General features: G+C 42.2%; 1 protein-coding gene across 3 annotated transcripts in view; it reads right to left on the bottom strand.

Moving 5' to 3' along the window:
* Positions 1-14,505, bottom strand: part of egfl6 (EGF-like-domain, multiple 6) — a 90,404-nt gene that overhangs the window by 22,184 nt on the left and 53,715 nt on the right. For all 3 annotated transcript variants that reach the window (XM_072584863.1, XM_072584864.1, XM_072584862.1), the window contains 2 exons: positions 12,567-12,632; positions 3,245-3,544 (listed from right to left, as the gene is read on the bottom strand). In XM_072584863.1, the coding sequence (XP_072440964.1) occupies positions 3,245-3,544; positions 12,567-12,632 (366 nt within the window). The remainder of the gene's footprint in view (positions 1-3,244; positions 3,545-12,566; positions 12,633-14,505) is intronic.

The raw sequence follows: 14,505 nt of genomic DNA on the forward strand, positions 1-14,505 counted from the left end.
GTCACTTGATTTAGTTACTTAAGCTCTCATTTTATCTGTTATGTGCATTAATTGATCAGTTTGGTCCTGAACATATTGTTGTTTCCAAGACACGAAAAGACTGTCATTAGACGGTTCTCATTAGAAACTAATCAGATTTTTATTTGGCTTAGAGCAAAGAATCTGAACCAGCCTGGCTGAAAAATCTCAAGAAATCTAATGTCCAGTACCCCAAGTGGATGACAATCATGACCCCTGTGCAGTCAGATGCACAGTCAGTCAATAATTCAGGTCACTGACATTGCTCTGAACTCGAATGTTGGGCCAATAGGGAGGGAGAATTTGGAAGTGGTTAAAATGGCCAAAGAACCCAGCAAGGCTAGAGGTGTGGAGGTCCAGATAAACTTGATTGTAGGAACGGCATCATCATCTTTTGGATCAATTTCCTGGTTGGCAGTCAATTAAATGGATAGCCATGCCAATGAACAGGAGGGAAGACAACAGCTACTGGAAGTTCTAGACAATCAAGAGGTGAAAGAAAAGACACCAATATAAAGGGAGAGTAGGATTTTGGTGTTTGGTGTAGTTGAGAGAAGCAATTTTTGTAATTGGCAGGTACATCTGACAAAAATGAATGCAAACAAAACAAAACTCTTCCACTCAAGACAGTTACCTCACATCATCATGAAGCAGCTACAGGACTGCAAAGGAATTGCTTCGACATCCTTGTTAGACATCATCCTTCGAGCCTCTTGATTTACTGAATCACATCAGGACAAAATATGTAATAAAGAATTCCTCGTGTTGTTCTCAATATATTTCTTGGACTTGTCTGGCAGCAAATGTGAGATGTTCCTCTGGGAGACCTGAGGCCACACTATGTCTGACTGTATTTTGCAGTAACAGGAAGTAGATTATTCAGTGAATTTGTATTAGGATTTCCCCTGCTATGGTCAAGAAGGAAATACCTCTATAGTTTTGACTGCATTTATCCTTCTGGAAGACAGTTGCAATTGTCTCATTCCTGAAGCTGAGGGCGGGGGGAGGGAGGAGGAGGGGGGGAGTAATTCCTTTGCATTTATCCTGTACATTTAAAAGGTTAAGAGTCTTGATGTGAGCCAAAGTCCACCAACTTTCATGGCATTATCTGGAATACTATGAGGGATGTTTGTTGCTGCTATATCAACCATAGTGCATCACTCATGGATTCTATTCAGGGTTCGGGTTCGGTGAGAGGAGTTGTTTGGGGGCAAGGGAGTAACCTGGTAACCTGGAGAATATCAGTTGTCACAGTGGATTCACAGCTGAGAAGTTGTTGGAAATGTTCTTTCCAGCGTTATAGATGGCAATGTCATTCTTAAGAAGATTGACATCATTCTGAGAACAAAGGAGATTTTGACTGTTTGACTTGGTATGTAGATTGTTCCAGTGGCGTCAAAAGCAACTTCACCTGACAGTCATCATACTGTTGGATTTGCTTGGACTTTCTCTTCCCAGAACCTGACTTTTGTGTTCCAGATTTGTCTTTGGGTGTCAGTCTTGAGCTGTTGGAGTGCCGCATTTTGGTTTGAGACCTTGATTTGTTCTGCTAGGCAATGGGGGCTGCCGGTGTGTGTTTCAGGAGTTTGCATATTTCTGCATTGTTTTGGTTGAGCCAATTCTGATGATGATGATATTCAAACCCAATGGTCTGGAGAAAGTTGGCCAGTACAGCTGACTTTACTTGGGCCCACAGTTCTGAAATGGAGTTGGGTGTGTGATTGTTTGCAAAGATGGTTATGAGCTGCTTTTGGAATTTCTCTGTTTGACTGATGTGCTTTAGGGCTGAGACATTGACCTCCTTCCTCTTAGACATTTGGATCTTGCAATGTCTTGGTGTTAGGTGGATGTTCATCACTGACTGAACAAGTCAATGTTCTGCCTAGCAGATACCAGTCCCTTGCATGGATTGACTGAAACAGCCATCACTTAGAGCCTTGACTTGAACAATGACATAATCCAGGAGGTACCAGTGCTTTGATTGAGAGTGCTTCCATGTGGTTTTCTATTTATCTTTTTGATGAAAGATTGTTTTTGTAATATTGAGGCCACACTGAGCACATTTTGTCAGCAGGAAGACACCAGGGTTTTCCGCAAGTTGTGTTTCCCCAGTGGTTCCACTCCAAACATCAGAGTCTCCGCCAACCCTGGCATTAATGACTCCCAAAAAGCATGATCTATTCTTTATTTGGGATCATGAGGTGAATGGACACTTAGCAGGTCATTTTGAGTTAATGGACTGTTTGCAATGTTCTCATCCAAGCAAGAGTAAATAAAAATAAATGTTACCAGAAGGAAGGAGACTGTATTGGTTGAGAATAGAAGCCATATGCTTCATACACCCACTTGCTGAAGAAGGCGCTACCTCTAATCAGACTCATTGTACGAAAACAAAGTTACATTGTGTGGGTTGAATAACACCATATGTTATTGATAATGAATATCTTTAACATGTTCATGAACAACCCTTTGCTCCATTATGGAATAATTAAATACACTATTATATTAAATATTCTGTGATACTAATTTGAACAATATTTTTGTTATATTTACTTCCTTGCTTCACATATTATTCATACATTTTTTGTCTTCTTCATGAAAAACAGAAAGATATTCACCAGCATGTTGTAGCTGTCATCAGCATAATGATAATTCCTGAAATTTCATAACAACACATTACCTGTGTGGATATGAGCTGTTTTGCAGAATGAATGAAAAGAATCTATAATTCTCCAGTTATCAGGAATTTGAACAAATATTCTGATCATTTATATCTTGCATTAATCCACTTATTGCATTGTATTCTGTTCAGTTTAACCGCATAGTCTCAAGTTTATGATCGGAGAGGTGACTTAAATTTACCAAATAACATCATCCAGAAGCTACTATTTCACATTAGGATCTCACAAGCGCATTATTATTTGTTATTGTCTTGATTAATGGTTGCAATTTTCCCAAATTTAAACTTTTACTTTTAAATCTGTAATGTGTGAAAGAATGAGCTTTTGTATAATCTTGCTTAATTAACACTGAGTGGAATATGATAAGTAAAAATGAAAATCTCTTTTCAAATGCTATCTCTGCAGAGCTATAATCTGCGATCTTTCATGGTAATAAATACTCCCAAATTTCATACTACAATACTACAACAGATGTTTCATATTTATCTTTAGGCTGTTAAGCTGAAACATCATCTTGGTTGCTATGTTGAAGAAGTTTGACTTACCAAATACATCTCCCCTGGGATTCAGTTCCTCTGAGTCAATGTAGTTCTCAATCTCCTCTGCTGTGCTCTCGTAACCCAGATCTGGTTCATTCTCATCATGGTTCCCAATATAAATAACATCCTCATAGTCGAATGGCTGGAGCCGCTCCTGGGGATGGGGTGTGGCTACAGGTTGAGGAATGGTGTTCTTTATCACTTCACTCTTTCTCCCATTATTTCTATTTGCCAGGATTTTCTCTATCTCTTTTCTGCCTCCTCCCAAAATCACAGGCCCTTTTTCATACGGGATTTCAGGGACAACTGAGGGAGAAATATTTTAACATATAATTTAATATTTATGTACAGTATCTTCACATCTGTAATCTTCTGTACAAAACAAAATATATATCAAGTTCTTTTTTACTGACATGATCAATGAGGATCAAATTTTCTTTCCATGAATTATTTCTAATTCTTGTCTTGCTCCTGAAAAAAAATCCCTCTTGTCTCTCTTTGTTAATCCTCCATATCATTTTATCTGCAAAGAGACTGAGTAGACAAGTGTTGTCAACACTCCAGGAATTGAACATTAATCTTCAGGACACTGCTGTGAGCAACTCAGGAAAATAATCACAAGCTTATTTTTAAAAATGTGATTTCAGCTCCTTTTCTTTGAACACATTCATTTGTTAGTTATTAAAAAAAGGTACAGGAAAGAAATCTAATTCATGAGTTATCAAGACAAGTTTCTGGTATTGAGACTGGCTCTAATGCAACGAGGGGTACGTCGGCTTCCGAGAGATCAATTGTGTTAGGGGATTCTGTAGTCTGAGGTACAGACGGACGTTTCTGTGGCCAGCAGAGAAAAAGCAGAATGATGTGTTGTTTCCCTGGTGCCAGGATCTCAGAGAGGGTGCAGAATGTTCTCACGGAGGAGAGGGGTCAGCAGGAGGTTATTGTCTACATTGGAACCAACGACATAGGAAGGGAACAGGTTGAGATTCTGAAGGGAGATTACAGAGAGTTAGGCAAAAAATTAAAAAGGAGGTCCTCAAGGGTAGTAATATCTGGATTACTCCCAGTGCTAAAAGCTAATGAGGGCAGGAATAAAAGGAAAGAGCAGGTGAATGCATGACTGAGGAGCTGGTGTATGGGAGAAGGATTCACATTTTTGGATCATTGGAATCTCTTTTGGGGTAGAAGTGACCTGTACAAGAAGGACGGATTGCACCTAAATTGGAAGGGGACGAATATACTGGCAGGGAAATTTGCTAGAACTGCTTGGGAGGCTTTAAACTAGTAAGGTTGGTGGGGGGGTGGGGGGGGGTGGTTTGGTGTGACCCAGGGAGATAGTGAGGAAAGAGATCGATCTGAGACGGGTACAGCTGAGAACAGAAGTGAGTCAAACAGTCAGGGCAGGCAGGGACAAGGTAGGACTAATAAATTAAACTGCATTATTTTCAATGCAAGGGGCCTAACAGGGAAGGCAGATGAACTCAGGGCATGGTTAGCAACATGGGACTGGGATATCATAGCAATTACAGAAACATGGTTCAGGGATGGGCAGGACTGGCAGATTAATGTTCCAGGATACAAATGCTACAGGAAGGATAGAAAGGGAGGCAAGAGAAGAGGAGGAGTGGCATTTTTGATAAGGGATAGCATTACAGCTGTGATGAGGGAGAATATTCCTGGAAATACATCCAGGGAAGTTATTGGGGTGGAACTGAGAAATAAGAAAGGGATGATCACCTTATTGGGATTGTATTATAGACCTCCCAATAGTCAGATGGAAATTTTAAGGAGATCTCAGCTATCTGTAAAAATAATAGGGTCGTTATGGTAGGGGATTTAACTTTCCAAACATTGACTGGGACTGCCATTGTGTTAAAGGTTTGGATGGAGAGGAATTTGTTACATGTATACAAGACAATTTTCTGATTCAGTATGTGGATGTAGTTACTAGAGAAGGTGCAAAACTTGACCTACTATTGGGAAATAAGGCAGTGCTGGTGACTGAGGTGTCAGTGAGGGAGCACTTTGGGGCCAGCGACCATAATTCTATTCGTTTTAAAAGAGTGATGGAAAAGGATAGACCAGACCTAAAAGTTGAAGTTTTAAATTGGAGAAAGGCCAATTTTGATGGTATTAGGCAAGAACTTTCGAAAGCTGATTGGAGGCAGATGTTCGCAGGTAAAGGGATGGCTGGAAAATGGGAAGCCTTCAGAAATGAGATAACAAGAATCCAGACAAAGTATATTCCTGTCAGAGAGAAAGGGAAGACTGGTAGGTATAGAGAATGCTGGATGACTAAAGAAATTGAGGGTTTGGTTAAGAAAAAGAAGGAAGCTTATGTCAGGTATAGACAGGATAGATCGAGTGAATCCTTAGAAGAGTATAAAGGAAGTAGGAGTATACTTAAGAGGGAAATCAGGAGGGCAAAATGGGGACATGAGATAGCTTTGGCAAATAGAGTTAAAGAGAATCCAAAGGGTTTTTACAAATATATTAAGATCAAAAGGGTAACTAAGGAGAGAATACGACCCCTCCAAGATCAGCAAGGCAGCCTTTGTGTGGAGGCCCAGAAAATGGGGGAGATATTAAATGAATATTTTGCATCAGTATTTACTGTGGAAAAGGATATGGAAGACATAGACTGTAGAGAAATATATGGTGACATCTTGCAAAATGTCAAGATTACAGAGGAGGACGTCCTGGATGTCTTGAAATGGATAAGGGTGGATAAATCCCTAGGAACTGATTAGGTGTGCCTGAGAACTCTGTGGGAAGCTAGAGAAGTGATTGCTGGGCCTCTTGCTGAGATATTTGTATCATCGATAGTCACAGGTGAGGTGCCGGAAGACTGGAGGTTGGCAAACGTGGTGCCACTGTTTAAGAAGGGCGGTAAAGACAAGCCAGGGAACTATAGACCAGTGAGCCTAACCTCAGTGGTGGGCAAGTTGTTGGAGGGAATCCTGAGAGACAGGATGTACATGTATAAGGTCTGATTAGGGATAGTCAACATGGGTTTGTGCGTGGGAAATGATACCTCACGAACATGATTTAGATTTTTGACGAAGTAACAAAGAAGATTGATGGGGGCAGAGCAGTAGATGTGATCTATATGGACTTCAGTAAGGCGTTCAACAAGGTTCCCCATAGGAGACTAATTAGCAAGGTTAGATCTTATGGAATACAGGGAGAACTAGCCATTTGGATACAGAACTGGCTCAAAGGTAGAAGACAGAGGGTAGTGGTGGAGGGTTGTATTTCAGACTGGAGGCCGGTGACCAGTGGAGTGCCACAAGGATCGGTGCTGGGTCCTCTACCTTTTGTCATTTATATAAATGATTTGGATGCGAGCATAAGAGGTACAGTTAGTAAGTTTGCAGATGATACCAAAATTGGAGGTGTAGTGGACAGTGAAGAGGGTTACCTCAGATTACAACAGGATCTTGATCAGATGGGCCAATGGGCTGAGAAGTGGCAGATCGAGTTTAATTCAGATAAATGTGAGGTGCTGCATTTTGGGAAAGCAAATTTTAGCAAGACTTGTACACTTAATGGTAAAGTCCTAGGGAGTGTTGCTGAACAAAAAGACCTTGGGGTGCAGGTTCATAGCTCCTTGAAAGTGGAGTCACAGGTAGATAGGATATGAAGAAGGCATTTGGTATATTTTCCTTTATGGGTCAGAGTATGGAGTACAGGAGTTGGGAGGCCATGTTGTGGCTGTACAAGACATTGGTTAGGCCACTGTTGGAATATTGTGCAATTCTGGTCTCCTTCCTATCGGAAAGATGTTGTGAAACTTGAAAGGGTTCAGAAAAGATTTACAAGGATGTTGCCAGGGTTGGAGGATCTGAGCTACAGGGAGAGGCTGAACAGGCTGGGGCTGTTTTCCCTGGAGCGTCGGAGGCGGAGGGATGACCTTAAAGAGGTTTACAAAATTATGAGGGGCATGGATAGGATAAATAGACAAAGTCTTTTCCCTGGGGTCATGGAGTCCAGAACCAGAGTGCATAGGTTTAGGGTGAGAGGGAAAAGATATAAAAGAGACCTAAGGGGCAACCTTTTCACACAGAGGGTGGTACGGATATAGAATGAGCTGCCAGAGGATGTGGTGGAGGCTGGTACAATTGCAACATTTAAGAGGCATTTGGATGGGTATATGAATAGGAAGGGTTTGGAGGGATATGGGCCGGGTGCTGGCAGGTGGGACTAGATTGGGTTGGGATATCTGGTTGGCATGGACGGGTTGGACCAAAGATCTGTTTCCATGCTGTGCATCTCTATGAATCCGATTGGCAAATGAGGACTCCTTTCTCTTTGTCAATTTGCTTGGCATGCTTGGAGAATGGTCCAGTGTGGGAACATTTGTAAGTTCATTCGTGGATTGTGGGCATCACTGGTTGGGTCAATATTTATTCACTGTCTTTAGTTGCCCTTTAAAAGCTGATAGTGAGTTGCCTTCTTGAATCGCTGCAGTCTATTAGGTTTAGGTAGACTCACAAGGCCCTGAAGGAAGAAGATCCAGAATTTTGACTGAGTAACACTGAAGGAGCAGCAATATATTTCCAAGTCAGGACAGTGAGTGACTTTGTGGGGAACTTGCAGAGAGGTGGTGTTCCCATGCGGCTGCTGCCCTTGTCTTTCTCGATGGAAATAACTGTGATTTTGGAAGAATATTGAATATCTGCAATGCATCTTGTAGATGATACACTCTGCTGCTACTGAGTACCGGTGGTGGACAGACTGTATGGCACAACATCCATAAACAATCAAGCTTTGATTTGTTCTGGATAGTGTCAAGCTTCTTGAGTGTGTTTGGAGCTGCACTCACCCGGCAAGTGGAGAACATTCTATAACACTCCTGACTTGCACATTGTTAATGGTGGAGAGACTTTGGGAAGTCAGGAGGTGACTTAATCACCAGAGTATTCCTAGCCTCTGACCTGCCCTTGCAGCCATACTATTTATGTGGCACATCCAGTTCATTATCTGGCCAAATGTAACCTCCAGCATGTTGCTCGTAGGAGATTTAGTAATGGTAACTGAAGTACCTCACAAAGGCCGGTATCCCATCAGCCAGTCAACCTTTATTTGCATGTGGAGTCCCTGACACCGATCCAGCTCCCTCTGAGCCAGCTCTCAGAGTGAATAGGATGTCTGACACTCCTGTTTTTATCTGTCAGCTCCAGATAAACAAGATTTAACAGCCCCAGTCAGAGCACTCATATTTTCTAGCTGACTTCATTACAATCACTTTATATGTCATTGGAACTGACGTTCCGTCAATCAAGCCTCTTACCTATGCAGGGCCATTTCTGTGGTTCTTACGCAAAACGTCAGCCTCTAAAGTAAACTGTATCTTTTGCTTAGTGGATCAGATTTAACCTGGACAGTTTCTTATCTCCATTAGCAACTCTGGTGGAACTGTTGCTGTAGTTGCATGAGGGGTGATCCCACAATCAAATATGAATTGGGGTAGTTTGGTATCTAGTGAAGCTGTAGGTTGTTTCTTTAAACCTCCCTCCAAAGTTTGGACTGCTCTTTCTTCCAGGCCATTGGTATGGAGCTGTTCTTAGATGTCAGATGCCATCTAATTTTAGGAAATGCTCAAATTCCCTGTTGGTGAATGAAGACCTATTATCTGTGACCAACATTTATGAGATCCATGTAATGCAAAAGATGTGTGCTCTTCTTTAATCATTGTCTACGTGTTTGATGAATGAACTCTTGGCACATTCAACCATGTTGAGTGGGCATCGAAAATGTCTAAGAACATTGAGCCCATGAAAGGACCTGCATTTGATGTGTAACTGAATCCAGGGTTTACGTGGCCATTCCCACGAATAGGGAAGTTGTTGGCAGTCATTTCTGTCCTTGTTAGTACCCTGCCCCACTAGTGCGGCTATGCCTGCATCCAAACTTGGCCACAACATAACCTCTCGCCAACATTTTAATTTTGGAGTTCAGCCAATATCCAGTAGCGATCTTTGCTCGGGACAATCACTCTTGCTCCCCATAATATTATGCCATGCTTGGAACTCCCTTATCCTCTTTCAACATTCCAAGCAGGAGTTGTGATCTGTTATTATTACAAATTTGTGTCAGTAAAGGTATTGGGTGGAATTTTCTGACTCCAAATATGACCGGCAAACCTTCCTTCTGTATCTGGGTATAATTAAGCTCTGCTTGAGCTAAGATCCTGGATGCATGCACTATTGGGCATTCCTCTCCACTGGGCTACCTATGAGCTAATACTACCCCAATGCCACACATCAATACCAGATCTCACTGGGTTCACAATGTGTCCAACACCTTAGAGGCTGATAGCTGCTTCTTCACTTCACTGAAAGCTATGGCTTGGCTACACAGTCTTTTCCAAGGCTGACCCTTTTTTAAGAGTTGATACAAAGTTGCCAGGATGGACACTAGGTTATGTCTGAACTTTCCATAATAATCCACCAGCCCAAAGGAGGACCTAAGCCCTGGTACAGACGTGGGAGTCAGGCACATTTATTCGCCTTCACTTTGTCTTCCAATGGGTGTAACCCTGTTTTGTCCACTCTGTAGCCCAAATAGGTCACTTGGGATGCCTAGAACATAAATTGTTCCCTTATAAGGGGTACATCTGCTCAGGAAACATCTAAGGACTACATCCAAGATCTGTAAGTGTTCCTTATCAGTCTCCCCTGTTGTTAACACGTTATCTGGATAAATGACGACCTGTGGTAGGCTGATGATACCCCAATTAGCAGTCTCATAAATTGGTACAAAATCTTATGGGTATTGTAGCGTACGTCTGCAAATCCTCACCTAACCACAATTACAAGTACATGTGGCTCATGTCCAGCTTCGGGAAGGTTAGCTCCCCCCCCCACCCCCGCCATCTTTGCATATAAATCTTCAGTGTGGGGGGGTTGGATGTTTATCCAGCTACAAAAAGTGGTTGACTATTTGGTTACATCTCCATCAAGACAAACTGACCCATTCAGCTTCACAAGCAAACCTTTCTTCTGAGTTTGCTGATACATCTGTGTTGATGTACGTAAGCTTCTTACGTTTGATCCTCTTTGGACATCTTACTTCACCCTCTGTAAGTGTCTTCCTGGTGAACTAGTGATTTTCATATCTGTAACTAAGGATTGGTTTTTACTTACTATTATCTGTCACTCGTACTGATCTCTCTTTTTTTTGAAAGACAAAGGATTACAACCTTGTGCTTGAACTTGTTGACTTATTGTCCAACAACAAAATCATACCCGCTCTATCAATTTGTTCAGCGGATTTTTTATTAATGCATTTCCAGGGCCAGCATTTATTGTTCATCTCTAATTGCCTTTGAGAAGGTAGTGGCAGCAAGCTGGCTTTTTGGAGCATTGTAGTCTTTGGGAGTAGATACACCCAGAGTGCTTTTAGGATGGATATTCCAGGATTTTGACTTAGTGACAATGATAATTCTATGTCAGGATGGTATATGACCTTGAAGGGAACTTGCTAGTGTTCCCATTCATTTGCTCCCCTTGTCTTTCTAGGTGGTAGAGGTTGTAGGTTTGCAATATGTTGTTGCAGAATCTTTGAAATCTTGCAGTGCATATTATAGATGGTATATGCAATTGCACCTGAGGAAAGGAATGACTTTCTAATGTGATGGATGCAGTGTCAATCACATGGGCTGCTTTGTCCAGGAGCATACTGGGCATCTTGACTGTTGGAACTGGACCTATCCAGGTAAGGGAAGCATATTCCATTGTACTCCTCACTTGTGCCTTTCAGGCAGGTGTAAGTGAGTCAATTTAGACCGGAGTGGTGCTGGAAAAGCACAGCAGGTCAGGCAGCATCCGAGGAGCAGGAAAATCGACATTTCGGGCAAAAGCCCTTCATCAGGCATAGAAGCAGGAAGCCTCCAGGGTGGAGAGATGTCATTCAAGTTTATCAAAACTTCAAGCAAAGATTTGTCAATGAGCTTAAATGCATTTTGCTACCTGTTCTTGTTCTCAATATTTGCTTCCCTTTTATTATTTGTTCATGGGATGTGGGCATTGTGGGTATCTTTTCCAATGGATAAAGTTCTATCACATTTTACACTGTCATATGAGTAAGCATTTGGTGTTTTTGCTGCTATAAAAATGAACTCCACTTTAGCTCATCTTCTACAAGTCACCTTTAGTTTCACAAATGTAGCATACTCTTTTTGTCATCATTGGGCATAGTTTGTGCATGTAAACCTTCTTTGTTTCACTGACTTCTTAGTATCTTCTGTTTGGTCTACTTTGTATATTGGTTGGTCCCATGTCTGTGAAGTATTTGTGCGTTTTATAAAGTGGATAGAATTTATTGGTCCTCTGTGGTAACATCGTCCTTCTCCTCTCAGGATTTGTCTCTGACTATCCTTGTTTGCCAGTTTCAGTTGAAAAGTCTTTCAAAGTCAAATCTTCTTTGGACTGGAATAAATCTGATGAAGACTCAACAATAATTCCAGTAACAGTTCTGGCTTTTATGAGTTCTGATTTCAAAATTCAGTAATCATAGTTTTTCATTAATCTGCAGAGACCGTTGATTAAATTGACTACAAGTTTCAGCTGGATGCTGAACTCTGTTTGAGAATTTTGCTTGTTCTCAGATTATGGTAGTTACCAAAAGCTGTTAGAACAGTTATCCACAACACAGAATTATGTCTTCTTGGAGGGAACTGTATTGTCTTTCAGGTGAAGAGTGGTGTTTCCTATAAAATTGCCCACAGTTTTAAATCAACCTCGGTATTTCTGTCGCAGGTATGGAAGGTTGACTATACTGTATATGGCAAAAGGATATGTTACCGGGAATGGAAAATTTCAGATATAAAAATAGGCTGGATAGACTGGGATGTTTTTCACTGGAGCATAGAAGGTTGAGGGTGACCTTTATTGATGTTTATGAAATCATGAGGGGCATAGATAAGGTGAGAGACAAGGGTCTTTTCCTTAGGATGGGGGATTTCAAAACTTGGGGGCATATTTTTAAGGTGAGAGGAGAAAGATTTAAAAAGGACATGAGGGACAACTTTATCAAACAGAGTGGTTCATCCGTGGAATGAACTGCCAGAGAAAGTGGTGGCTGCAGGTATAGTTACGACATTAAAAAGACATTTGGATATGTTCATGAATAGGACAGGTTTGGAGGGATATGGGCCAAGACCAGACAAGTGGGCCTAGTTTAGTTTGGGAACATGGTTGACATGGACTAGTTGGACCGAAGGATCTGTTTTCATGCTGTATTACTCTTTGAGTCTATGACTCTATATGTAGAGGATGTTTGATTGATTGCAAAATAATAGTGGAAAAAATCACTAGGTTCTTACCATTGAGGATTTCATCATCAGCACTGCCTTGTTCTCTCTCAAAGGTTCCTTTGAGGAAAGGTTTAACTAGAAAAGAAAGATTTGTTTAATAGCTTCTTACAGATTGCTGTTCATTGTATCTCAGAAAAAACCCAGCAATTTTTACACGTATTTATTGTATTTCAATAAAAACAAATGGGAGAGGACAGGTATTGTAGTCAACTGCTAGCATGAGAGCACACTTTGGCCCTTTTTCAGTTGATTGAAGATTATATGGTAAGCCATCCTCAAGCTGACACTTCAGAACCAACCACTGACTATCAGAACATTGAAGCTAATGTCCCTAAAGAACTTATCATTTGGCACTAAAGCTTCCGAAGTGGCTTTGCAAGTGTTCAAAATAGTATGCCCTTTAACTTATCACCAGCTTGACAGCCGATTTCCATTTGTCCGCATCGAGATCCACCACATTAAACTTCATCCCAACTTCTGTACCTGCCCCCGAACCCTGATATTGTAACTTAACAGTGCCCACCCTGTTCCTTCATGCTCCCTTGTGAAAGCCATGGTGTTGGTCACTGCCATTAAACATCCTCTCCTCGTCTACCATGCCTTCCAATGCTGTTCTGCATACTCCCTATTCACTTTGGGTTTCTCCCTGTCGTCCTCATTGTCCTCACCTCAAAAAATCCCACTGATTCCCTCCAGCCCCATCCTGACTACCCCCTGCCTCTGGTAGTGATTCTTCCACTGCCCTTCCTCGGATCCTCCTGAATGTTTGTCAGACAGACTCTCCACCTGTATTCTCCCAGCCTTTGGACTGACTTGAGGAGGACTGATGATGCACAATTCTCCTGACTTCTTGCGCTGACCCTGCAGGATTGACTGCTGGACATCTCCAGACTGGACAAGGAGCAGATGCCCTGATGGTGAGCATGCCACTCAGATGACAGACCTTGACGCAGAGACTGTGGTGGACTGTGCCTCTGACTGATGATACCAGGAGACCGGGACTGACAGAATACAACCACCCTCCCACCACTTGATTGCACTGAGGATTCATCCCCACCAGTTTCTGTCATGGCCATTTGCTTTAGTGTGATGTGTTGTCAGGCAGGCACGTGCTGTAGGTGTTAACTTAACATCTTGATGTGCTTTAGAGCAAGATATGTGTCAACCTGGACATATCCCCACTACCAAGCATGACAAAAAGCCTGGCTGTCTGTGCTAAAAAGCAACTCAATGGAAATGCTTAGACAGCCAGTGCACTAACAATTACAGGAGTGGTGCTGGAAAAGCACAGCAGGCCAGGCAGTATCTGAGGAGCAGGAAAGTTGACAGTTCGGGCAAAGGAAGGTCTTTCTGATGAAGGGCTTTTGCCCGCAAATTCAATTTTCCTGCTCCTCAGATGCTGCCTGACCTGCAGTACTTTTCCAGCATCACTCAAATCTGATGTCCACCATCTGCAGTCCTCACTTTCACCCAAGGGCATGGCGAGGCATAAATACAGTGAGTGCTGAGAGAGCCAGCGAACCGCCCGGTCCATCCCTTGATATGGGTACCTCTCGGTGTATGCAAAGTGTCCCTTTGCTGCAGCCTTTCAGGGATAGCTGCCAATGTGCCATGCAATGTGACTCTGTAAGCAGCCTGCAACCATATCAGAGAGGTGCCATGACTGGCACATGCTGGATGCCAATGTCTGTGGATGGGGGTGGATGCAGGTGGTGTCCGTGGGTTGTGCCCTGAGATGTACTTTGCTTGAACACAACGTAGAGGTGGTTCCGAGGAAGCTGTGAGCTGAATCGACCAGGTACCCGCTCCAATATCCATGTCGAGTTTTCTCAACACCAAGTTTGTTGGGTGAATTTGGGAAGATAGAAACTGAATAAGTATTAAATGCGTTGGGCAGTTCAGGTGTTTAGCAAGCAATAATCCCCTGTAATTTGCATCTTGCACTGCC

The sequence above is a fragment of the Chiloscyllium punctatum genome, chromosome 15 (assembly GCF_047496795.1).
Source record: "Chiloscyllium punctatum isolate Juve2018m chromosome 15, sChiPun1.3, whole genome shotgun sequence".
Taxonomy (NCBI): Eukaryota; Metazoa; Chordata; class Chondrichthyes; order Orectolobiformes; family Hemiscylliidae; genus Chiloscyllium; species Chiloscyllium punctatum.